Below are 26,445 nucleotides of genomic sequence, written 5' to 3'. Positions count from 1 at the left end.
GTCTCCTTTTCCCCCTGAACTTAAAGTGTACTCCGCGAGGCGGCTTGACTTTTTTCCTTCCGGGTCTAAGCGGAAGTGACGGTATGGGCCGCAACAACGCAACAATAACAGCGCCGTGGTGGAAGATGTCAGTGAGGAACGGCGCGAGACTAGGAAGGTAAAAGGGCGGAGAAGGGGAGCGGGTAGACTGGGAGTTGTGCAGACTGGAGCGCCAGTCTTGGGCTAGAGGGACCTGGGTTCAAATCCCCGCTTAGCCCTTCCCCTCTGCACCAGCATCCCGCCTCCCACCATGGCCAGTGGCAGCATCCGAGCGAGACTGAAGCGCCCTCGCCCGCATTGAGCCCCAGCAGCTGCTCTGCAGGAGCAAAAGCGCCTCTCTCATACTGCACGTAGGCTATCTAGCCCCTGCATCGTAGTAACTGTAGCCATGGATTTATTGAATCCCCTTTCGAAAGCAGTTGAAACTGATGGCCGCGCCCCGCCTTGAAGCAGCAAATTCCATAAGTAAGCTCTGTGCCGTCTGAGGAAGCACGAATATAAAAAGCTGCCTTTTGCCAGGTCCGATTCCATTCGTGTTGGCAGCCTCTCTCCACAGCCCCGTGCAGGGATCTTCTTCAGCACCTGCTCCTAGATCTTTTTTAACTGGAGTTGCCAGGGATTGGATACAAAGCGTGCGCTCTGCCAAACTCACTCACGCATTTGTTTCGGTTTTCTGTCCAAAGGCTAGGAGCATCTATAAGCATTCCATTAAAATCACTGAATTATGCACAATGATGTTGATGAAGCTTTAACAGTGGTTGGTGGTGAGCTCCCAGTTTGGGGACCTGATCAAGCCCTCCCCTTCCCAACAGAGCAAATTTTTCTGGCCCTGCAAGACCCCACCAGCTTGGTAGCAATGGTAAAAAGAAATAAAGTATGCATAGCACTGGGGGTGCAAATTGCCCCCTACCCAGTCATCAAAAATTGAAGGCAATGTGATTTAAAGTTTTATATGCAATACAAAAAAATGTTTATATCAACATTTGTGTGGGTGTTTGGGGTAAGTAGATCTGCATTTGCTGCTAGATCTGTAGGTGATTTGCAATAGATCAGCATGGAACTCTGATTCATAGTTGTTTAACAGTAGCAGCAACAAGATGACTCACCACCACTTAAATATATATTACTAAAATTAAGAGCACTTTTGTGCTGAAAAGTTGTGAACTCTCTTTTGTTCTGCTACTCAGAACAAATTGCTAGACTCTGAATTCTTTAATTATAAGAGTAAGTTTTTTACACCAAGTTCTGGTTAGTGGATCTTGGCCCATCCCTGTTCTACACAGAATAAATAATCACATCTGTTCAGAATGATGGACTTTATTGCATTTTCATTATATGTTTGTGGCATTATAGTCAATAGCGTATTACTGTTTTATGTTCAATTGCAGATGGTCGTAACTCTTGGCTGTTGAGATTTTATTTTAATTTTTTCAAGAAAACTGAAGTAATAGCCATAAGAAAATACATCGTATAACTGAGATTTGAATGATGGAATCATCTACAAATCTAGATGTTGGAGCCCAGTTAATTGTGGAAGACTGTTCTGGCAGCTATAGCCTGTCTCACATGCCAGATATTAAAGTGGAGCCTCACCTCGATTCCAGTGTTGAAGAAGGACCAGCTCAGAGTGTTGCCATGGGAATGAAATTCATTTTGCCCAATAGGTTTGATATGAATGTGTGTTCTCGGTTTGTCAAATCACTGAATGAAGAAGACAGCAAAAACATTCAGGATCAAGTGAACTCTGACCTTGAAGTGGCATCTGTATTATTTAAAGGTTGTGATTTAAAACTTATCTTTAGCTTTAACTGTTACTGTTGGATAGATGGATAAACAGGAAAATGCTATATTGGCAAAAGAATGCATATGCAGATATGAATATCTAACATTTTTATTGTTCAGCAAGCATCTTCTGTATCAGCCTTTAACTGCCTGCTGAGAACTTTTCTATGCCACCAGGCTTATGACAGCAATTAATAAGAATACATTTTCCCATAATGATTAGTCGATGGCCTCTGATTTTATGTTGTTATTATTATATATAAATATTATTGTACACCACTTTGATTTTCTATGATATAGTGATATATAAATCCTTTTATAAATAAAGTAAATTTGAAGAAGCTATTCTGAACACTACTTTTTTCTTGCTTTCTTCATGTAGCTGAGTGCAATATCCATACTTCTCCTTCTCCTGGAATTCAAGTAAGACATGTCTACACTCCATCAACTACGAAGCACTTTTCTCCCATAAAGCAGTCAACCACATTAACTAACAAGCACAGGGGAAATGAAGTTTCTACAACCCCTTTGCTTGTAAACTGTAAGTGATTCTTTGTGGAATGGTAAATTTAAGTTTTCATTTTGGGATCCTCCATTGGGATTACTACAAGAAACTGGTATTTGCATTCACTTAGCCAGTCACCCAGTCATTTATTTATTTCTAAACTGATTAGGGGTAAGATCTCTTTAACTGAAAGCAGTGACTTTGTCATTTTGGGTTGCCAAGCTTTCTTTCAAAATAGAAAAGGGCTAGGCATGTTAGCATGCTGGAATAGAAAGGCAAAAGGCACCACACATAATGTCTTTGATATTCTGTTGCCTAAGGAACGTCAAGAAATTGTAAACCAATTCATCATTTGTACATTGAGCAAACCTACATTATTTTTCATGCTAGCCATTTTGAGGGAAAAGACATGTAAGCCTTATCCTCACCCAATGAAAATTTTATTCATGTACACTTCTGAAATTCCAAGTAAGGCATTGCTCATATACTTTCAAGACTTATCATTGTAGCCATAGGGGCTGTGTCTATCTCATTGAAAGCTGAAATTCTCAGCAAGCTGCTTTTTCTAACCCGGTCCCACATTCTTGCCTCTTTTGGAATCAGGGTCTACACACAATCCTTCTTATTGGATGGTTGTGAAGGTAAATTAATTGTAAAGTAACTTTCTCTGCCAGAAATAGTAGCAGGCTGCATGGTTGTGTCAGCTATGTGCTCATCCTCTCTGTGTCACTTTTCTCTAACAACATGCAGTCAGTATTGTAGTCCTAAATCATGGCAGTATTGCACCACAGAAGTTGATATATTTCTGCTGTTTTTGCAGCTCTTTCTGTTCACCAGCTGGCAGCTCAAGGGGAAATGCTGTATTTAGCTACACGCATAGAGCAAGGTGAGAATTTATTTTGGTCCTTTTTCTGGCAAAAAATGATCAGCTGCTAGGTTGGGGTGGGTCCTGCAACTGGCCCTATTTGCATTTGTGCTTTATTTCATACATTTCTGTTCTGAATTTACTGTGGAAATGGCTCTGAAATGTTTTTTGCCTCACACAGCATGATGTCAAAACTTATATATCAGCACTGCAGAAAATTATATATAAGTTTTATGTTTTCTAGTCACTCTTCTTTAAGAAAAGAAACATAGTGCAAACCTGTTTTTTTAGTGCTGTGATGCTCTGGTTATAACTCTTATCCAAGCTATCCTGTGATATTTGTTCTTTGAATTATGCAACGTTTATTGCTCATTAGCCAAACAGGCTAATGTTGAATTACGTAACAGGGCAAGGTGCATATTTCAGATAGTAGGAGATATTTGCCCTGGTCCCTTATTGTAGCATGCCTTGTCTTCATTTTTAGGCCCTATGGCATCCAGAATTTGCTTCCAAAAGTGAGTGAAGCTGAACTCATTTGTTCCTTCTCACCCACTCAATGGCATTGCTTACTTTGCATTTCCACCATAGCAGGGATCCACAAATTGTGTCTTGGCTTAGTAGTCAGCTATTATTTTTGTTTGCAACCAATTCCACTCCCCTGCAGGACTCAAAAGATTGGGAAAGGGTGTCTCTCACTTTAAACTGACCTTTGAAAAGGAGCAGAGGGCAGTATTCTTTGCTTTTCTGCATCCCTCTTTATCCCACCATAGTGAGTTGAGACCCAATCCCCCCAAATATTCATAATAACTTTATTCCAGCATCGCATGGAGACAACAGGAGTGAGATGGTTGATCTGTATGTTTTGTTAAATAGAAAATGTAATCAACCATACGGATGAAGAAGGCTTTACCCCTCTGATGTGGGCTGCAGCTCATGGGCAGATAGCAGTGGTAGAATTTCTGCTTCAAAATGTGAGTGAAAATACGTCCCGTCCCGTCCCCCCAATGCATTTGTAGTGATAGTCAACAACTGTAGTGCTCTAAATACATCAAGAACAATGCTTGTAGCCTCTGAAGGTTGTCTGAAGACCTCTTGTGAAGCCTTACATGGATGGTAACAATGCTACGCTATCGTTTCAATCCCAGGTTGTAATTTTCTGTCTAGATCTGGTCAACACCATGTTTTAGCCATGTTACAAAAGATTCAGAGGAGAAACACCAATGCATGATTTATGCACAAAGTCTGAAGAAAAATCAGTCTGAGGGCTATTTTTTATTTTTATCTAGCCACTGAGGATGATACCCATTTCTTCCACTTACAATTGCTGGCTGAACATATGTTGCTAACTGTTCTACCTCTACAAATCCTAGACTCTGATACCCCATGAGCAGGGGCGTAGGAAGGGGGTGCGGGGGTGCATACCTCACCGCGCCGCCCCCCTGCGCCCCCGCCACTCCGGGTGCCGGAGCGGCTAGCTACACCCCTGCCCATGGGCACTTTAACAGTCTTTCTTTCCAAAGGGCATGAATGAACAAGTCCATAAGCAATGGAACTGTTTACCAGGTACAAAGAAAAGAAGCAGTAGTTTGAGCTGCAACAAATCATGCTTAGGCTGTGCATAAGGAAAAAAGAAGTGTAGGCAGTTGGTCTGTTGAACAAATTGTCCATGGAACTTTTGGAATCTCCTCTTCCCCATATAAAGAAGTAAATGGCTGGGCTGAGTCCAGGGTGATTTCAGTACCTAGAATCTGGACAGTATACAATTGGACACATGGGGTTCTACTCATCAGGGTTTTTGTTAATCTAACCCATAACACATGTTAAACCACTGCTTTTTCTGTCAGGGTGCAGACCCACAGATCCTTGGAAAAGGGCGAGAGAGTGCACTATCACTGGCCTGCAGTAAAGGATACACAGACATTGTCAAGATGTTGCTCGACTGCGGAGTTGATGTAAATGAATATGACTGGGTAAGCCCTTTACTGGAGCTACTGTTCACATTACAAACTTTTGGGTAGTAAAAGAAGCCAAAATATATGGACCCCTGTTCATATACAGCTTGTTTGGGTCACTGAACTGTGCAAATGAATTCTGATATTATTATTTCTTTTCATTTCTTTTTCTTTTTCAGAATGGTGGTACACCTTTGCTCTATGCTGTGCATGGGAACCATGTAAAATGTGTCAAAATACTCTTAGGTTAGTATTATGAAGGCAGTTACTAGTCAATAAGGGCTGTAAGAACTGCAGGATGTTAGCAAATCAATGATTTGTTTCCTGTTGTTTTAACTAGAGCATGGTGCTGATCCTACTATAGAGACAGACTCCGGATATAATTCCATGGATCTGGCGGTAGCCCTGGGCCATCGTAGTGGTGAGTATTCAAGCGCTTTAGGATTTACTTTAAGGGTTGGTGCTCTTATTTTGTATCAGCCATTTTACCTGTTGGTGGTTCACAAAATTCACAGGCTTTTACTGTTCCTTCTGGAGAGGCCTGCTTTATCACCATTTACAGCAGTGGTAGTTTATGCAGAGCTGGCAGAAGACAGCTTAGTGCTGTGCTTGCATTGCACTCCCTTCCCCCACCCCTTGATCATCTCACTGTTATCCTTTATGCTGTAGACTGATGGCTGCTTCTTTTGCTACCTAGAACTTGGGGGCAGGATAGGACTAACAAATGAGCTTGCCCATATTTATGTATGAAGAGGCCAAGTTCCATTTCTTGGTCATGCCAGAGCAGCGACAGGAACCAGAGGGGCCAGACTGAAATGTGGCCAATGTTCCGCAGGCCACATTCCAATGGAGGTTTTTGCCTTTCCTTAATGTGCTCCTTTTGGCAGTGATCAGATATACCAATAGTGAATGGGGCTAAAAGCATTTTACATATTCACACACACATAAACACAAACGCACACACAGATTACTATTCTGGATTACTACAAACTCTATGCAATTTCCACTTTTTCAGCTCTCCTATTTACATCTCCAAAATAGGATAGATCACCACTTAAGAGCTGAACACTAATCATGTTTTTCCCCCGATTCAGTTCAACAGGTTATTGAGTCACACTTATTAACACTCCTTCAAAACATCAAAGAATAATGACATTTTCGTCATGAGACAAGACTTTGTATGTGAAGAAAAACTGGGTTTTAGGACTGATCAACATGAAAAAGACTTGATTTTTTAAAAAATCAGCACCGTGGTCCCACCATTGTTGGAGGACGGCAGGTGGGGGAGACTCTCATTACTTTAGGCAGTCCTAGTTTGCCACCCAAACCAGGGATTTTGGCAATGTCTGTTGGCCTGCACGTTTTAAGCAGTTATTGGTTGTGCAGATGGAAAAGTTAGCAGCACCAGAGCTGCAGTGTTGAGCATGGCCTGCCACCAGCAAGCCTTTCCCTTGCAGCAGTGCTGCTTTATCATACCAGAAAAAGACAGTGTACAGAATCACATGACGGGGACTGTTGTGTAAGAAACTTCCTCAGCTACATTTTTGGGCAAGAGTGCTTGACGTTTGGATTCAAGAAAACTTTCTGAGGCTTTGCTCAGGCAACACTTCTCTCATTGGTAAGATTTTAACATGATTCAGTTTCATGTATTTGGCTGACGTTTGTCAAACCACATCTATCCTACCTGCAAATATTTCATGCAATATTGAATATTCTGTTTGACAAAGGAATTGGAGAGACTTTAACATCGTATAAAGTAACATACCTCTTTATTCTTCATAATCTATTAAAAGCCTACTTGCAGCACTACATTAGTGCATATGCTACTGAAATGAGTCAGGCTGGTGCCAGGGAATGCAGCATATGTATTAAATTTTGCAGTTAAGAACTGGCTAGGTACTCTTAGGTGAAGGTAGGAAGGCTTTCTCCCTGATTGTACTCTACAATCAGCTTGTGTATCAGCCCACAGATGTAACTGGACTTCAATATACGTTACTTGTTTGCTGGTGAATGGCAGAGGAGTCGAGAGTTTCATCCCATTTGTATCCTGCTTCCTTTCTGTGCTGGCTCATGCTCAAATTCCACCCAAGTCATCTGAAAATAAATCCCCCAATTAGCTAGTTTACTTGGAGCCGAAAGTTGTTCTGTAAGTAGTGAAGTTCTTTCAGGGTTATACTTAAGAATACAAGTGAGTAAATTTCCTGTTTGGATGTTTTGTTTTGTTTTAATTTGATTTTAAAAATAAATATCAGCCAACAGTGAGAAATGTTTTTCAGTACTTTTCTCCAATATGCTGGATTTCTATAAACCAGTATTTTTTTTTGACATGAGAGAGGTTTGAATCATGTCCCTTTAATTCTGAAATGGTTAGATTCCATGAAACACCTGTGTTTTCTGAGCATATAGAGCAGATCTTAAAACTATGAGTGGAGAATGTAGTCTGGTACCTTCACACAAACAAGATAAACCTTTTAACAGCCTTTCTGAAAGGCTGAGAACCACAAACTTTGACATGATCCTCTGCTACAGGTCAAGACTTATACCCAAAATGTAGACAAGTAAATGGTACTTGTCTTGCATTATGACTTTGTCATACCCAAAGAGCCAAGACGTTCAAATGGTCAATACTGTGAACTTGTGATTACTGAGAATTTTGCACAGATTACCATGAAATGTTGTATAAATGTAAATAAACCCTTCCCCTTTCACCCAGTGTACCTAAAAGTTGTCTGAAACAGCAATGGGACTATCTTCAGCTCCTATGCTTGCCTAAATAAGGTTGAAATGTCTAAGAGTGAACTGTAAATGTATTTAAATGAAAGTTAGGTAATACAATGTGCTCAAAGCCTAAGAGCTAGAATAATAATTAAAACAAATATTTATTTCCAAGTAAAAGTGTTTCAGACTTAGTATAAGGCAGATTGTGAACAGGGCATCCTTTTGTGGTTACAACCGATGAAAACGAGCTTCCTACCATTTTTGCCGTATCTCTATCGCATATTACACGGAACCATTATTCTTCAGTTAAAGAACAAAAAAGCCCCTGTAGAAGTAACAATGTTTTATTATAAAGTTAAAAGCATTTAGCATCTGTTTAAAATGCATGTTTCCAGTAATGAAAATAAACATTTTTCTCTGAGGGGTAATTGTGCAATACTGAACATGCAATAGGTTCCCTGTTCTCAAGAATCTGATTAGCCAAAGCAGACTATTTAAATTCCTCCACCCACCCCCCCCCCATGGACCTATGCAAGTGTACCCCTCTATAAATGATGTCTTTGATGCACTATGTATTAGGATGCGTCTGCCAAGTTTTTGCTCAAGCTGCTCAGCTAAACTCGTTTTGATCTTGTAAAGTTGTGTCTTAGGTGTTATTACCTATTTTGAGAGTTGTAAGTTCTTCATATAGTGCAAATAAACTGTTTTTAAATGAAATTGTTTACCTTGATTTCTTCTTGAGCATGCTAAATGAAAAACACACATGGTTTTTCCTCTGTAACTGTCAATGGTTGCATTTTACGCAACATTAGGCTGGGGGTGTCTCCCATGCATGTTTTATATAGCTTAAAGGTCAGATGAGTCCACCCCAGGGGTCATAATTTGGCCTATATGGCCATTTCCCCCCCCCCCATCATATCCTCCTGCCTCTACATCTGACTTAAACTGTGGGGCAGGTAAAGCTGCAACTGCAAAAGGAGCAACTGGGACCCCCTTAAGAGTTTACTCTGAATTGTTCCTTTGCAAGCAGGGCTTGCATTCAGTGCATTTTGCATTTGGTGGCAAATGCAAGCCCTGCCGTAACTGGCTGTTCTTGGGAGCTCTATCAGTACTGAATTTATTTTTAAGGAAGAAATATGAGTGCGCTTAAACATGCACATCTGATTCCTTTGAAAATGAAGCACCCACTGGGTTCTTCGTTTATTCCAGTAGGAAACAAATCCTGGGGCAGTTTAGGCTTATGTCTGAATAATCAGTGCTCATGCTGTTTTTCCCCAACCAGCCATGATGCAGAGGTCAGAAAAAACCATACCTTCAACGCATGGCTTGTTTGGAGGGGAATAAAACTACAAGCACTGCTTTGGCTGCAACAGCTTGTTACTCTCCTGGAGCAAGGAGTATGGGTTTGAGAAGAACTAGACAGCAGCAAACAGCTCAGGCAAACTAATTAACCACTTAATACCGGGCATAGCCATGGCCAATATCAGCAGGGTAGGTTTTGTAGAATATTACTTAACTGGCATTTCCATTGACATTTTAATATGCTCTTGCTTGTTGAAGATAATTGACATGTACTGCTTTTCCATGGGATATTCTTCATGTGTTCATCCTTATGGTGTATGCAGGGATAAATTGAATTCTCAACCCTGGACTTGCACCATTATATACCAGCCTATGATCCTATCTGTATACTGTCTTAAATAACAGTCAGGGATAGGATCATAGGCTGGTATATAATGGTGCAAGTCCAGGGTTGAGAAGCAATTTTGACAAATCCCCCATATCACTACCTATTATTATTATTAGAATTTATATACCGCCCTATACCCAGAGCTCTCAGGGCCTAGATCTGGGCCTAGATCTATTGCCAAAGTTAGGAGATCCACTGAGGCAGATTTAGGGATCTGGAGAAAATTGACACCCCCCAAAAAAAAAAAACTCCCTTACCTATTATACACAATTGGATACTAACTTTTGTGTAAACTGCTTTAAAATGAAGGGAACTGAATAAACAAAAAAATGTCCGTACTCCATCTGATAAAGGGGGTTTTAGCACCAGGGTGTTGTTTTTTTGTCCAAGTGCCACAGCCTGGCTAACTAGATCACAGTAACTTACTTGTTCTGCTGAAAAAAATCAAGATCAGTTTCTAAGGTACAGGAACCTAACTTGCATGGCACAGGTGCTCACTAGTAGCTCCTACTGTATGTATTTGCAGTTCAGACACAAGAGAAGTTATTAAATGGTTTTTTTCTATAAGGAGCAGTGAGTATTCTCCACAGGCTCAGAAAACCAGATTCCAGTTCTACCTTGCAGAAAAAGCAAAATGAATCTAACTCCATTTCTGTTTTAACAAGCCACCTGCTGCAAGAAGAGCAGTCACTTTACAGCAGGGCAAGCTACCCTGTGGTCCTCCAGATGGTGCTGGAGCAAGACTGCCATCATCCCGAGCACTGGCTACACTGGCCAAGGCTGATGAAAGCAGGAGTCCAACAGCATCAGAGGCCAGAGATTAGCCACCCTTCATTTCCAGCTACTACCTTGTTGATAACATTTAACTCAAACTTGACACTCAGGTGCTGCCTTTACGGTTTAAACAAGGGAAGGAGGAGCTGGAATAGGCAATTGTTCATATAATTTGACACTGGCAGTTACATTTGCATTAAACTGCAAATAAAGTTTATTATTTATTTCCACACTCTAAGCAATGCGGCTCCCACTAATAGAATTAACAATATGTTGCCCATTTTTTAAAGTGACACAATTAAGTTTCCTAAGATTACACAATTGTTCTCTGCATGTGTGTACTGTAGAAGTCAACCTGAACAAATTATTTTGTTGTGACACAGAGCTTCTTGTGCACTTTGTGAACATTATTGTTGCTTCTGATAAGGACAGATTATAGAGGTTAGACAGGGAACTCTTGTCATATGAATAAGAGAGTTCCTAAAGTAAATCAGAAAGGTAGGGTCCTGTGTCAATTAACTATTCTAAGCCAGTCTTCATGCCTGTAACTAATGGAATGCTATCTGCCAGCCTACTGTCAGAACTATTAATGCTTTTACCTTTGACAATCTGGTTATGCTTCTGGCAGTGACCTGTATTTGATCTAGGCTAGATTTGGACCACTCTCCTTTATTTGCCTTCTTCTGACATTAAACATACTTCACTTTTGAGCTCTGCTTGTACTACATATGCTGGCATATGTATCCATCACTGAAAATTATACAAAGCAAAACATGAATGGAGATAGAAGAACTTGGAATATTATGGTTATTCAGTAAATTAGTAACACTTTCTGATTAGGTTTAAGCCAAGGTGTTCAATTTCACATAAGAATTTTAAATAAATACAAGTTATCTATGTACAAAATACTACTAAAAGTATTTGCCTAAACATTTAGTCTTTATTAGCATTTTTATGTAGTACTTTTCAATTTTGTGTATTTTCAACCCAGCCATGAATAATTAAATGCTCCATGCACTAGCAATAACTGAAGAGAGCTGCAATTTGAAGGAGTTTCCAATTAGAGATCTTAGACTTCTTAAGATCAGTACAAAAATGTTACAAATAAAAAGTCACAATATAAAATAGCAGCTCCATGTAATGTTCAAGTTTTACTCAAAGTGACAGTTCAGTTTGCTTCGTTCTTTGATGCCTCATCAAAGTTCTCCACAAGATCTGAAAAGGAGAGTTAACAACAGTCAGGCTTTTAACATGCAAAGAATCAGCACTGCGATTTTCAAGTCTTTCACCCTAAAATCCAGAGTTTGCTGAATTATAAACAAGTTATCTACCACAGAACATTAAGCATTAAAGCCTACTGGACAAGAACCCAACTATACCTATCTGTAACCTTCCAGTTATTTTCTGCAATCTCTTCATTACTTTGTTCATTCCTCACACTCATTACTTTTGTAAGAAAATAAATGAATAGTTTTTACCTGGAACCTCATCGTCATCTTCCTCACCAGTAGCAAGAGGTGCTTTTCCATCCACAGCTGCAATCACAAGCAGATTGATACAAATGAGACATTTCCAGACCAGGCTTTTCCAAAACTAGCCAAATTTGCAGCAAAACACAGTAACTGATTACAACCCTGTGCCCACTTACTTGGGAGCAAGTCCCACTGAACTCAGCATGACTTATTTCTAATTATCTTGGCTTCTACTGCATGTGCTTCATCCCTAAGTACCCACTCTAGAATATCGTGCTCATCAACCACTCCCTTCCACAGTAGTCCACAGCCTTTGTTGTTTGCTAGAATACAGCCTAAGCAGAGGACCCCAAAAAGCTTTCTGACAAAGCAGAAACAAGCAGTCAAACTTCAGTCATGAAGAGGTTCCTTCAAGCAAGAAGAGGCATTAAGTCCCATATCCATCCCTTTGAGAACTCATTCTCATATTCAGGGAAGTAACAAATCAAATGTTTTTGAAGAATAGCCACTTCAATCTAAGATTCTTTGAAGCACAGAACGAAGAGTACCCCATGCACCATTTGTTTCTAAATATAACAGCTGAAAATATATTTTGCTTACACATGACCTGTCCTAGCTACATGCACATATAGGTACTAATTTGCCAATTTAGCCATGGTTAAGCTTCTCAGTACTTGTTCAGGTGTTTCCCTATGGGACTGGCAGAAAACAGTTTTTTCCTACCCACCCCAAGCAAGTGGGGTTTTCCTCTAATGCTAGAAAATAAAACCCTTTCAATTGAGGAGGGATCCACTCCATGGTACAATCCTCTGTGGAAGGTTATATATAAAGGACAACATCTGAACAGGTTCTCTATTTCATAAACTTCAGATAGCCAATGTGAGAACTGCATTTCCCAAACTTGGGTCTCCAGCTGGTTTTGGATGACAATTCCAATCACCCTTAACCACTGGTCCTGCTAGCTAGGGGTGATGGGAGTTGTAGTCCAAAAACAGCTGAAGACCCAAATTTGGGAAACACTTCTTTACACCAATAATATCCTTCTTAGTATAATTCAGGGCTATGACTCTATGACTAAGCAGCTTTGATATCATGTCTTGTTTCTGAAAAGCAACTTGCTGTCCCAACCACCAGCAACAGCAGCAGCAGCACACACACATCAAATGAAATTAGATGGGCTGATATTGTCTCAGTGACTTCGCTAAGAGAGGTCACTCCTGTGGACACCCAAAGCCAAAAAGAACATTATAAAGCAAGCAAACAAACACTGCAAGCCCCATGTTGGTGCAAGAATTTTAATTCTCAGAGTCTTCCAAGTTCTACTCACGTTGTTTGGGCAGAGCCTCTGCTAGTCTCCTCAAGCTGGTCAGACTGTCAGCACCAAGCTGGTTTAAGATGCTAGGCAGCATTTCAGTCAGCTGCTTTGTCTCAGCATGGCCTGTGATTGTGAAAGTGTTAGCTGCTAAAGATGCTTGAACTTTAGGGTTGTTGAAGTGGATGACAGTGCCCTGGTTGGTAAACATGTTCACCTGCAAAACAACACAATTTTTTCTGAGCAAGCAAACTTTTGCAATCACAATGAACTTTAATACAAAAACTACAGTGATAATATCCTCAAATTAGTTAAAACCAGTACTTCTCAGAAAAAAGAATTTATGAAAGCATCATAAAAACAAAAAAAGGAGTTACCTCTTCAATACCAGAGATGTTATTTACTCCAAGTTTCTTTAATGAAAACTGAAGCTTCTTGTCATCTGCTGTTGCTGTTCTGTGAACCACCTTCTTCTTTCTACGGGCAGTACCCTATGAATAAGGAGACTAAATGTTAAGTCTTCTCAAAATGTACGAATTCCAAGTAGGAAAATGGCATGCAACTCTATTCTATTCCTGGCTGTAACTTAATAAAAATGTCTATTTCAGAAGCTAGGTAATGATACCAAACTGGCTACTAAAGAGAAGTGAGTGACCACTATTGAACTAATTTCTGTTTGCAGGAATTATGAAAACAAGGCCTGAAGTAGATATTTGTCTGGTGGCCTCTGGCAAACAAGAATCTACCCCCAGAAAGCAGGCAGAGTAGCTTTCAAACACTCAAGAGTCACTTACTATTTTCTCAAGCAAGCAACATCCTACAAACGAGCAGCACAAGTATATCTAGGCAGATACCTAAAAAAATATTACTTGGGTAGCAATTATTTCTACGGATTTTGCTGCAACACCAAATTAAGATTAGAGTTTTGTTTTTCATTTTTGATCATTTACTTTAATCTGAATAATTTATCTGAGCAGATGTCTGGCTGGAGGGGGAACACAAACATTCTCCAGAGAAAAAAAGAATTAAGCATAACCATTGCCACACACTCTAGGTTTGTTTGTTTACTAACAATAGAATGCGTCTCATATACCACAGTCCAGAATTAGAAGAGACAAATGTCAGCACAAGTCATCTTCAGGAACTTTTAGGAAAATTTTCAAGAAGTTACATCTAAGGTAAAGTTATGTTGCCCATAAATATTTGCCAGGACAGGTTGTAGTGTTTACTAGCTAAGCAAATACAGGTTAACTGTTAAGAATAAAATAGTAATTATTAGCAGTTCAACTACTATGGCTTTGCTATTGCTAATAAAATTTTTGGAAATGTTTATGTTAGTGCAAGCATATGAAAACAGAAATTACTTTAAATAGAACAAAACCAACAAGATCTGTAGGTTGATGCATTTTTAAGCCTCACAATAGTAATTACTTGTACTATATTTTAAAGGCTAAGCTTGTTTTACTTCAATTACATTGACAGACACCTTAAAGTAGTTAGCAGTAAGGCACTTACGTTCGGACCTGAAATTCCACTGGCTCCACCTTGATTAAAGATAGGTTTCTGATGCAACTTGTACATAATAAAAGCTGACAAAAGTATTAGGTAAAAAACTGGTGGCTGTATATACATTAGGTAGTTTAAACCTTTACAGCAGAATCCTAAGCATGTTTCCTCGAAAGCCAAGTCTGAGTTCAGTATCAAGCCATGTGTTTCATGCCTTGTAAATTACAGGAAATTTTGCTATTACACAAAATCCTACAGCAACCCTACACCATGAGTAAAAGCATTTTCATCTGCCAGCCTTTTACCAAACTATCAGCATCGATATTTGAACACAGTTACATTCTTTGTGCTCATTCAGGCATTAATAATATTGTGAAGAGTGTACATTAGAAGAGCTATTATGTTTAAAGTCAGCTAACTAATAAATCATTTAAGCACTAGTTATTTTGTTTCTTCTTATTACCACCCTCCCTAGGGAAAACAGCTTCTTCCATCTCTTTTTGTTATCTTTACAAGCATCCTTTGATACAGTTTAGACTAAGGGATGGTAAGTGGCCCAGATGCACCTAGTGAGCGCAGCTGTGTAAAAATTTAATATATGCCAAAGCTAGCTATTACTCTACATTTATTCATCAACAGTGTTATGAGTTTGGGGTGGAGGGAAGTAGCTGAGTTCCTGTATGTGAGATCCTTCTCTAAACCCTAGATCCAGCAAGTGCTGAAATATAAACCAGGTTAGCTTCCTGTGTTGAGGCAAGCACCTGAGTGATGTGTCATTAAGAGAACAAAGGAAATGAGTCTCCGTGTGAGACAACAAATGGGTGGGGCCCCACTGTCAACTCAGATAGTTAGAAGGGCAAAGCTTGAGTTGAGAGTTTGCAGAGATGTGACCTACAGGAAAAAGCAGCTAGCTAGCTAGAGAGAGTCAGAGAGCAATGTCTGATGACTGTTTTAACTCCAAGGTGAAGCTATGGGAGAAACATGACTCCTTTGGATTGCTGATGCTGTTAACCTCTTCATCATAGGGTCAGTCAGTCTGTATACATGTGTAAAAAAACCATATATCATAAAGATGCCACAGTCTCCGCTCTGTGCCCCAGTTCCAAAAGAAAACACAGACCCCTCAGTAAGTGCCTGGAACCCCTGAAATCTCTAGGAGATTGGGGTGGGATACAACTATATTACGTACACCTAAATTCAGGTATAACCTCCTCTTCCCCTCCAAACAACAACAAAATCCTAATTGTCTTCTTCAAAATACAGGCTTCAGAAAAACTGTAAAAACATAAATGCAGCGTTGCTAGACAATAATAATAATAAAGGCCTGTACAAGTACTGTAAAATGCAGCAGCCGCAGCCAAGGTGAAAGGAAAAACGAATTTTCGATACGCAGCGAAGATGAAAGGAGGGCACCTTACCTTCCCACCGATGCGCACTTGAGCTTGCAGCTTAGCTAGTTTTTCTTGATTCATGATAGTTTCTTTCATCTAAGGGAAGAAGAAGAGACGTGAGGCGATTAGGCGGGCGACACCCAAGCAAAGAGGGCGGAGAGGGCCCGATGAGCCCGGTTCTCGTGGCGGGCGGCGCCCCCAAAGCCTCCTCGCCCTCTTGGGCCCAGGCGAGGGAAGAGAAGCCTCGCCTCACCCTCGGCCGGACTCCGGCCGTGAGGAGCTTTCTGAGGTGAGGAAGGCAGCCTGCGCCACCGCGAGGAACGGCCTTCAAGCCAGAGGAGCCGCTAGGCCGAAAGGGGACCCGGAAGCTTGGAGAAAGACGGGCAAACGCAGAACCCAGAGCCCGCGGCTTCTTCCCGGCTCAAAGGCCTCAGAGGGCTCCTACCAGGCGCACCTGCGGCCGCTGCTCCCCCCTTCGCCGCCTCCAGGCCTGCCTATCTCCCTTCCCCCACCTCCCTCGGGTGCCTCTTCCTTTGTACCTTCTCAGAAGGAAGCGGCCCGACCTGGGCAGGGCGAGGAGCTGAAGGGCTGCGGAGCTTGACGCGCGCACGCGGAAAGGGACGAAGATGGCCGCCGGAAAGGAAAACAGGAGGCGGCGGCGGCGCCGTCGTGACGAAAGCAAGACGCCCTTACGCGCTCGCGCACGAACAACCCCCCCCCCCCAACGTTCGATGCGCATCCTCCGGAGTCTGAGCTTTAGCGCGCGTGCGCGAGCGTAGTTAGCGCTCCTCTCTGCTCCCGCCTTCAGGAGGGAGCAGGCAGGCAGGGCGGTGTGGCGCGCGGCTCCCGGGGGCGAGAAGGAAGCGAAGGTCCTGGTCGCGGGACGGCTCAGCTTGGATTGCCGCGCCATCCAGCAAAACAACGACTGGTCGTGGCATATCGTGGTGTTAACAGATTGGATCAAAGAGCTTCTATGAATGGTTACAATTGTGCGGCGGGGGGAAGCAATGGCTAAAATCTTTGGATTTGAAAAGCAGTTAAATTTACCTTTTCAAAGATTCCTTGACGATACCTGATGGGTGCTTAATTTTATATGTTTCATTGCAAATATTGTGTGTGTGTGTTTTAAATTCTGTTTTCCCTCTGATGATTTGCAGGGGGGCATGATTGAGTTGTTCTTGGTTGGTTGGTTTTTATTATGTATTTTGTGATTTTATCCTGTGAACCGCCCTGAGACCTGTGGGTATAGGGTGGCATATGAATTTAATAAATAAACAAATTACTACTACTATTAGGAAAACCAGGGAAACTGGTCGCCTAGCCTACCTATTTACTGTGAAGGCCATTTAGTTCTTATTGAGAGGTTTCTGTGTTAATAGAGCACAACTGAAGTATTCACATAATTAACTTTCTGTCTACTTCTCTGTTTTATATAGCTATACAGTTTAACACCTTTACAGTGGTACCTCAGGTTAAGTACTTAATTCGTTCCGGAGGCCTGTTCTTAACCTGAAACTGTTCTTACCCTGAAGCACCACTTTAGCTAATGGGGCCTCCTGCTGCTGCTGTGCCGCCGGAGCACGATTTCTGTTCTCATCCTGAAGCAAAGTTCTTAACCTGAAGCACTATTTCTGGGTTAGCAGAGTCTGTAACCTGAAGCATATGTAACCTGAAGCGTATGCAACCCGAGGTACCACTGTACTACAGCAGGGTTCAGAATGCTCCAGAATTAATACATTAGTTTAACCTCCAGGAAGCACAAGGCATTTGCACAGGCATTTTTTTTCAGCCAGAACTCACTGGAACTCACAGCACCTCTCAGGTGGGCACCATTGCCCATTATAAGAGCACAAGGGTTCCGGCAGCACCTCTTTTTCTTGAAAAATAGGCCTGGCATTGCATATGGTTCCTACCCTGCCCATTTAACCCTCACAGCAATCCTGTGAGGGTGGGTTAGGCTAGGCTGAGAGAGAATGACTGGCCCTGTATTGCTCACTCAGCTTCATAGCCTAGTGGGGATTTGAACCAGAGTCCTGTGGCATCTGAGGTGCCTTGGATACGTAGTTGTAATGTCTTTGGTGTCTCATATATCTCCACCTTGAGTTAGAATTCCATCCCTGTGGTAGACTGATTCACACCACACAGACCTAAGTTGCAATAAATGAAAGGAATTGTTGGCATCATCATCAACAGCTTTAGTCAAAGCAATTTTGAAAACTCTTAGCGCTAAAGGTAAAATCAAAGTTCAGTCCACATGCACACTTTTTAAATATCTCCCTATGGAAAAAGAGCTCCCTGCAAGAAGAAAACAAGCACAGCAATAAGCAAGGTGAACCTTCTTCCCTGATACTCACTTTTTTCCTTGCAGGGAGAGTTGGGGAGGCAGTAACACCTGGCACCCCAGTATTACATCCAGGAATGTGGCTGAGCCACAAACTCACAAACAAAAACATTAGCCAGAATCACCAGATGCAAAAAGTACATTACTAATGAGACGCAATCCAACACTGGTACAACAGTTCTCACTTCCTATTTGAGTTTCTGTTTTCCTTATATAAACATAAGATGCAAGTAACAATATATACCAAGTGTTTCTGAAATGCTTATTTGCAAGCTAATTTCTGTGGAAAATAAATAGTACTTTCAGTGAAATGCACTCAGACTTGGAATGACTTCCAGACACAAGCGTCAAACATGAATCATTGATGTATTAATGTTCCATACAGATAATCAAATGTACCTTTGGTTACCAGATGTTGATGGCAAACAAGGGAGTGCAGATCTCCATCCTGTTCCTCTTTTGGGTTTCCTAGGAGTATCTGAACAGCATTGCTGGAACTTTGACCCTCATCCTACAAAGCAATTAAAACTACTTGGAATATATTTATCTTATGACCTGAAAACTTTGTTTTCTTTTCCTTAGTAAAGGTAAAGGGAACCCTGACCATTAGGTCCAGTCATGACCGACTCTGGGGTTGCGGCGCTCATCTCGCTTTATTGGCCGAGGGGCGTACAGCTTCCGGGTCATGTGGCCAGCATGACTAAGCCGCTTCTGGCGAACCAGAGTAGCACACGGAAACGCCGTTTACCTTCCCGCTGGAGCGGCACCTATTCATCTACTTGCACTTTGACATGCTTTTGAACAGCTAGGTTGCCAGGAGCAGGGACTGAGCAACGGGAGCTCACCCCCTCGTGGGGATTCGAACCGCCAACCTTCTGATTGGCAAGTCCTAGGCTCTGTAGTTTAACCCACAGCGCCACCCGCTTCTTTTCCTTACTATGTGCATATTCCCACACTGAGTAAAACTTCATAGGACCATCAGGGTCTGCATAAAATTGCCTCACAACATAATTCTATGCATGTCCATTCAGGAGTAGATCCATGGGGTAGTGTGCATTAATTGCTTGAAATTCTACATGTTTTTGTAACTTGGTTGTCTGTCAGTTTGTACATGTGTTCATGGCTGGGGTTGGCTGTGGTTGGGGCTTCCCTGGAAACTTAACAGGGCAGCAAGTTCGGCTGGGGTCCCTCCACCCTATGTTCAGGTTGTATATATGTGTAAATAAAACAATTTATCCTTAAGACACCACAGTCTCTATTGACATTGTGTTCGAGGAAACCAAACCCTGGAACCCTTGGAGTCTCTTGCTGCTAGGATATTATGGTGTGGACAGCAATACTTTATGCAAAAAGAATGGAGTCAGCATATTATGAAGGACTGGTTGGATATTTATGGGACTACTACACTCATGGCAAACCTAACGTACTGGAGAAGAAAAACAGGGTTGGAACACATTTAATGAAGTATTGCGGAAGCAGTAAACCCCGATACGCTATACTGTTTTCCGTCAGTTTGTATCATTTTTATATGCAGTAGGTTAGAAATTAGAGAAATTAAGTTACCGTACTTTTTGCTCCATAACACTCACTTTTTTCCTCCTAGAAAGTAAGGGGAAATGTCTGTGCGTGTTATGGAACGAATGCCTACGGATGGCGGGGGGATCTGCTGCAGTTGTGAGCAGAGGATCCATGGTTCCCCTTCCTTCCCTCCTCCGTGGCTCGCTTTGAAACAGCAAAGAGGGAGAAGAGCCGCTGAGTGGGGAGGAGAGAGGGACAGAGAGCATGCTTGCTTTAAAGGAGCAAAGTGGGAGAGGAGAGGAGCCGCTTACACGAGTGTAAGCGGCTCTTGTCCGGTTGGCTCCTTTAAAGCAAGCAGGCTCTCTGTCCCTCTCTCCTCCCCACTCAGCTGGCTAAATAGCAGCAAAGTTTTTCAGCTCGCTAAGCCGGGGAGGTGGGAGAGAAGCAGAGCCTGCTTGCTTTAAAGGAGCAAAGCAGGAGAGGAGAGGAGCCTTCTCCTCTTATACCCCTTGCCTGCATTATTAGCAGCATCCTTCTCCACACACCCCACGCGTGCTCCTTGTCCCTTGAGTGCTTTTCCTTCTCTTCCCACTTAAAACGTGGTTACAAAGCACAGATCCACATGGATCCTCAGGATTTTTGCACTGGGTCACCCCAAATTCACCATCAGATCACATAGCATGTCCATGGCTACAGCTTGCACCAAAAAAAATCACACACCCACTGTTGCCTGGGCCCGCAGTGGTGCAAAAACGTAGTTACAAAGCATGGATCCACAGGATTTCTGCATTGGGCTACCCCAAACTCACCGTCAGATCACATGTCTGTGGCCACAGCATGAACCACAAAAATCATACATCCACTGTTTCGTTTAGAATATTTTTTTTTCTTGTTTTCCTCCTCTAAAAACTATGTGCGTGTTATGGTCGGGTGCGTGTTATAGAGCAAAAAATACGGTAACTTTTCTGCTTCAATAACTCTCTCCTGTGAAATAATTGCTTGTAAACTTTGTGAAAACTGAAATGTCCTACTTTGTTTCTGCATTTCTATTAATAAGAAAATAATGTAGCTCACATACCTAAGGATGAAGGAATAGGAAGCAAGTCAAAAGCAAGAAGAGACAAGGACTCTGTTGTCCAAATGTTTCATCACCATGTTGCAGGAGGCATTTTCATGCATTCTTCCTCCAACGACTTCTCCCCCCCCCAAAAAAGCCGCACATATTTGGGAAAGGAGTATGACAAGGCTGTAGGCTGTATATTGTCTCCCTGCTTATTTAACATATGCAGAATTCGTCATGCGAAAGGCTGGGCTGGATGAATCCCAAGCCGGAATTAAGATTGCCGGAAGAAATATCAACAACCTCAAATATGCATATGACACAACCTTGATGGCAGAAAGTGAGGAGGAATTAAAGAACCTTTTAATGAGGGTGAAAGAGGAGAGTGCAAAATATGGTCTGAAGCTCAACATCAAAAAAAAACGAAGATCATGGCCACTGGGCCCATCACCTCCTGGCAAATAGAAGGGGAAGAAATGGAGGCAGTGAGAGATTTTACTTTCTTGGGCTCCATGATCACTGCAGATGGTGACAGCAGTCACGAAATTAAAAGACGCCTGCTCCTTGGGAGAAAGGCGATGGCAAACCTAGACAGCATCTTAAAAAGCAGAGACATCACCTTGTCAACAAAGGTCCGTATAGTTAAAGCCATGGTTTTCCCAGTAGTGATGTATGGAAGTGAGAGCTGGACCATAAAGAAGGCTGATTGCTGAAGAATTGATGCTTTTGAATTATGGTGCTGGAGGAGACTCTTGAGAGTCCCGTGGACTGCAAGAAGATCAAACCTCTGCATTCTTAAGGAAATCAACCCTGAGTGCTCACTGGAAGGACAGATCGTGAAGCTGAGGCTCCAATACTTTGGCCACCTCATGAGAAGAGAAGACTCCCTGGAAAGGACCCTGATGCTGGGAAAGATGGATGGCACAAGGAGAAGGGGACGACAGAGGACGAGATGGTTGGACAGTGTTCTCGAAGCTACAAACATGAGTCTGACCAAACTGCGGGAGGCAGTGGAAGACAGGAGTGCCTGGCATGCTCTGGTCGACGAAGAGTCGGACACAACTAAACAACAACAATATTTTATCCTCACAACAACCCTGCAAGGTAGTTTAGGCGGGGGAAGGGGCTAGCCAGGTTTTTTGCCCTGGGTGAAGCCTCCAGAGGTTCCCGCTGCGCGTGGGAGGGTGCCAAAGTGAGTCTTTGACCCGTGTGAAATAAAGCCTCGTTTCGCCCCTGGTTTACGCATGAATATAGTGTTTGGCTGAGGGCAGAATTGACCATCTCCTATTCCAACGCTCTAAACACCACACCGCTCTGACTCCAGTATGCTTGGCAAACCCCCGGGTTACACTCCCGGACTAACTCCCATCGTGCGTCTGGATAGGCTGACAGAAGCAAAACGGTTTTCAACAGGCGTCTAAAGCAATCTGCCGCGAGGACGCCTAATGGCAATGCTTTTTAATGTCTGACTTGCATCCGCCCTCGGTGAGACCGGTCAAGTTTCGCGCAGCAGCCCTTCGCTCCCTGCGGGCCCGTGGCCTCTAGATGGCGCTCTTCACCTGCTAGGTCGGACCTCCGGAAAAAATAAGGTATAAAGATTTGCTGCGCCAGGAGGGAAGGCGGGTAATTGCGCAAGACAACCACTAGAGGGAGGATGCAAGATCACTCGCAAGTTACCGTCTGAAGCAAGCAAAGATTTAGCCCAAAGGCCATGACGACGCTGCTCCCTTCCTTGCGCTGGGAGTTTCTGGAGAGCCTGGCAGTGCCCTCCTTTGGGCACCGGGCCTTTTCCCGTCTCTCCACACTCCCGCATCCCCCTCTGCTCGCCCCTCTCCTGGGGGGTGGCCTTGGGTGCTTGCCTCGCCTCCCTCACCGAGGTTTTGGAGGAAGGGTGAGAGACAGATGTGATCGATGAGCTACAACAGGGAGCCCCAAAGCAGCCTTCCGGGAGCTCTCCGAAGGCTTTGGACTACAACTCCCATGACCCCCAGCCGCTGGTGGGGTTCTGGTCCAAAACTCCAGGCGGGCGCCACGTTGGCAAAAGCGGCTCTCCAGCAGCATTTAAGAGCGCGAGAGCTTCGCTAAAGCAATACAACCTTCTCTTCCCCAGAAATACGACCCGAGGTGAGATCAGGCTTGACCTAAAAGTAAGATCTCCAGCAGGCAGCTTTCCAAAGGAAATGGGTAGAATTTCTGTGTCTGATTGACTGAGGGCCTTTGGTGGGTTTCACCTGACCGCCGAGTGTTTTAATCTTGGCTCTTCTTCTTTGGTGTTTAGGCTGCGATCCTAAGCACGCTTACTTGGAGGGATGTTTTGTTGAAATTGGTGAGGTTCGTGCCCAATTAAATGCTTTCAGGTTGAGGCTACGATGGTTGGACTTACGCCTGCCTGGCTCTCTTAGACATCTTCCACTTCCAGATGAACCTTTTCAAGTCTCAGCGATGTGAATGAGAATAAGTTCAGGCTTCACTCTCAGGCGGCAAAGCTGAGACCCTCTTGCTTGCTTGGGTGTAAGCCCTACTGAGCGCAATGCGACTTACTACCAAGCAAATATGCACCCGCTTCCATCCCAATTTAGATACATTCTTCAGTTGCATTTAAAGACTTTGGTATAGTCTCCTTCTGCAATTCCTTAGCACCCCATAATATCAGACATTTCCAACTAAATTCTTCTAAGTCTGCCTCTCGCAGGTCACCTAATTCCAACCTAAACACTAAACATTTGGAAAAGTGAAGCCATCATCATCATCATCATCATCACCACTGTAGAAGACTTTTCAACTTGGTATATTTCTTTTTAAAAAGCTGTATAAGAGGGAAATAAACGTCTTGCTTTCTTACTCATCATCCTAAATATGTAGCTATAAATTGTTCGTTTCTCCATGCCCGACTCCTTGTGAGAGTAGGTGTTTTATTCTAAAATATTTGGTGATAAAACTAGTTGGCAAGCAAGCCTGACTAGAAGGACCTGATGTTAAAGCCCCGCTCGGTTAAGATATGTGGGACTTTCGCCACCGACTTTCGTGACATCTGTTAATTCTTAACTGTATTTTGACAGCCTGAGTTCTGTCTGATCATAAGGCCAAGCTACAGGCGTAATTTGGGGAGGGGGGAATCCCACCACTTAGATGGCTCCAAATTATGGTGTTGTAAACCGCCTGGAACACTTTTACGAAAAAGCGGGACTTCTGTCTTTTCACTCATTTGCTAAATGTGCATCTTCTTCCTACAGAAAGTAGTTAGGCTTCCCGGTACGAGGGCAGCATTTCACTTCAGGAACCTTTGGTCATACGATAAGGGGCGGTAGGAATCTGTGGGAAAGTGTCCTATCATTATATTTTATTCAGGATAAACTCTTTATATGCGAAACTATCACACACACACCCAAAAAATATGGCAAATGATTGTGCTGTGCGGGTAGTATTGTATTCATTGTATTGTAAATAATGTTCTGATTTAAAAGAAACGTGTTACATATGTTAGTTATTTTTTGAGAAAACCTGAATAATCCCGTGTGACCATTTGGCCATTATACACACACACACACACACACACACCTCGTGTGATAAATTATTCATTAAATCCCCAAACAAACCATATTTTAAATCACCCTTAATGGACCGCAGCGTTAAGAACAGTGAAGCAGCTATAATTTCTGAAGACTTCTGGTCGGAAGTAAAAGATGCAAGGAAATAAATAAGATTTTCCGAGAGGTTTGTTCTAGGTCCTGAACTTTAGGATACCGGTGACGATCAGGTTTCTTCACCGGGCAGGAAAAATTCGCGGAAACAAATGAATAAAAGGAATGACAATATCAGGCGCTCTCTGCTCTCCCAAACCTGTTCTGGCGAACTCTCTTTAATTCCATTGGAATTTCTGAGGGAATTCATTTAGGATCAGAGTGTCGAGCTCTTATTTTGATATCCTTCTATTGCGTTGTTTTGCTTTCACTATGGTGTAAAATAGAATGTGTGTGTGTGTGTGTGTGTGTAAACCAAATACTTTCATGTGCTTCACATAAATAGGATCTTATTCATCTCCCACATTCTCCGTTTAATTTTCTTTTCTTCAATTTGGAACATTTCTAGCTTCGAATCCCCGTCGTCTGTTTCTGGGGGGAAATAATTTGTTATTCTTTAAGAGCGGTTTCTTTCGGAACAACAAGCCCTCGGGAAGTTGTCCCGCACACGCCCCCTCCTTGAAATGAATGGGAAGCGTTGCTTGCGCAGGAGAAGTCCCCGCAGAATCGTGTCCTTCGGCTGCATATGCGGAGGACCCAGCTTGGAAAAGTTCTTGACGAATTTCACTGGAATTATTTGCACACGATCACTTAAGGGGACTGGGAGCAACCTTTCAAATGGATGCTGTGCCCCCCCCCCCCTAGGAATCAGTTCCGCGGCGATTTGTTGCTGGACCTAAAACCTTTTTTCCCTGGTGTGTTTGCAGGCGCCTTCCTCCTTTTCCTCGACAGCAAGCGTGTAGCTGGAGCCCTTGACAGCGCACCGGAGACGCGGACGACAGTCCCCGGTTCCCCGGCGTAAACTCAGCTCGGCAGGAGGACAGGCTTCTGACAAACGCGGCACTCCGTCCAGCTTCCCACGACCAGGAAACCCGCTTGTCCGGTCCAGGGGTGGGACGACGAGCACCTCCGCGGGGCCGCCTCCTGCCTGCCTACTCCTCGCCAGCTGCCTTAGGCAGGGAGCGCCTGGAGACCTCGCTCACCTCGGTCAGATCGAGCGTTTTCTCTTTCTGGGGGGGGGGGGGAGAGATCGGATAGTGTCGGTGGAGTCCTGGCGTTCCAAAGGCGGCTTTTATTATTATTATTTATTTATTTATTTATTTATTTATTTATTTATACCCCGCCCATTTGGCTGAGTCTCCCCAGCCACTCTGGGCGGGTCCCTATCGTTAAAAACAATACAGCATCAAATATAAAAAAACTTCCCTAAACAGGGCTGCCTTCAGATGTCTTCTAAAGAGAATATAGCCCTTTCTTTTCTTCACATCTGAAGGGAGGGTGTTCCACAGGGCGGGTGCCACTACTGAGAAGGCCCTCTGCCTGGTTCCCTGTAACCTTACTTCTCGCAATGAGGGAACCGCCAGAAGGCCCTCGGCGCTGGATCTCAGTGTCCGGGCTGAACGATGGGGGTGGAGACTCTCTTTCAGGTATACAGGACCTGTATATTAGACACACACACACCCCTTTCCAAGCCAGAAAGGTCCCTCGAGGTGGAGCTGGGTGGTGAAACAGGGGATCAAGGCTGACTGGATAGCAGTAGCCCGCTGGAGATGGAAGGGCTGCCTCTCCCGGCTCCCTCCGCCACCCTAAAGCTCAACAATGGGGCTATTCAAGGCGCGAGATGGGCGCTTATTTATTTATTTATTTGCTCTCCTCTCCCGCTCGCAATTCCGAGTCTCTCTCTCCCCCACCCCCCCCGCCTCTTTTCTTTTTTATTCCTGGAATGTTTTCGCAGCGGCGGCTCTGACGTTTCCAACCACGTGACGGCCCCCTCCCGGGC

At 43.2% G+C, this 26,445-nt stretch overlaps 2 protein-coding genes across 2 annotated transcripts; one reads left to right on the top strand and one right to left on the bottom strand.

The window, feature by feature from the left end:
* The first annotated feature begins 14 nt into the window (after positions 1-14).
* On the top strand, positions 15-8,578 carry ANKRA2 (ankyrin repeat family A member 2). Its single transcript, XM_083465523.1, has 9 exons — positions 15-157; positions 1,428-1,816; positions 2,204-2,362; positions 3,147-3,212; positions 4,065-4,162; positions 5,036-5,161; positions 5,323-5,389; positions 5,484-5,564; positions 6,238-8,578. The coding sequence occupies exons 2-9, from the start codon at positions 1,525-1,527 to the stop codon at positions 6,291-6,293; spliced, it is 945 nt and encodes a 314-aa protein (XP_083321649.1). The 5' UTR covers positions 15-157; positions 1,428-1,524; the 3' UTR covers positions 6,294-8,578.
* Positions 8,579-11,245: 2,667 nt separating this feature from the next.
* Positions 11,246-17,458, bottom strand: BTF3 (basic transcription factor 3). Its single transcript, XM_083465563.1, has 6 exons — positions 16,546-17,458; positions 16,034-16,102; positions 13,487-13,600; positions 13,125-13,326; positions 11,804-11,860; positions 11,246-11,540 (listed from the first exon to the last, which is right to left on the bottom strand). The coding sequence occupies exons 2-6, from the start codon at positions 16,100-16,102 to the stop codon at positions 11,494-11,496; spliced, it is 489 nt and encodes a 162-aa protein (XP_083321689.1). The 5' UTR covers positions 16,546-17,458; the 3' UTR covers positions 11,246-11,493.
* Positions 17,459-26,445: the final 8,987 nt, after the last annotated feature.

This window comes from Podarcis liolepis, assembly GCF_965112155.1.
Source record: "Podarcis liolepis genome assembly, chromosome: 11".
In the NCBI taxonomy this organism is placed as follows: domain Eukaryota; kingdom Metazoa; phylum Chordata; class Lepidosauria; order Squamata; family Lacertidae; genus Podarcis; species Podarcis liolepis.
Note: the sequence above shows the minus strand (reverse complement) of the source record. Positions and strands in the feature narration are given on the sequence as shown.

What these genes read in the sequence shown, in the direction of transcription:
- BTF3 (XM_083465563.1), bottom strand. Translation starts at nt 16,102, where the DNA reads ATGAAAGAAACTATCATGAATCAAGAAAAACTAGCTAAGCTGCAAGCT. An exon ending in AAGTGCGCATCGGTGGGAAG is followed by an intron (nt 13,601 to 16,033) that starts GTAAGGTGCCCT and finishes CCTTATTCATAG; the next exon opens with GGTACTGCCCGTAGAAAGAA. An exon ending in AGATGACGATGAGGTTCCAG is followed by an intron (nt 11,541 to 11,803) that starts GTAAAAACTATT and finishes TCTCCTTTTCAG; the next exon opens with ATCTTGTGGAGAACTTTGAT.
- ANKRA2 (XM_083465523.1), top strand. Translation starts at nt 1,525, where the DNA reads ATGATGGAATCATCTACAAATCTAGATGTTGGAGCCCAGTTAATTGTG. An exon ending in GGCATCTGTATTATTTAAAG is followed by an intron (nt 1,817 to 2,203) that starts GTTGTGATTTAA and finishes TTCTTCATGTAG; the next exon opens with CTGAGTGCAATATCCATACT. An exon ending in AGCTACACGCATAGAGCAAG is followed by an intron (nt 3,213 to 4,064) that starts GTGAGAATTTAT and finishes TTTGTTAAATAG; the next exon opens with AAAATGTAATCAACCATACG.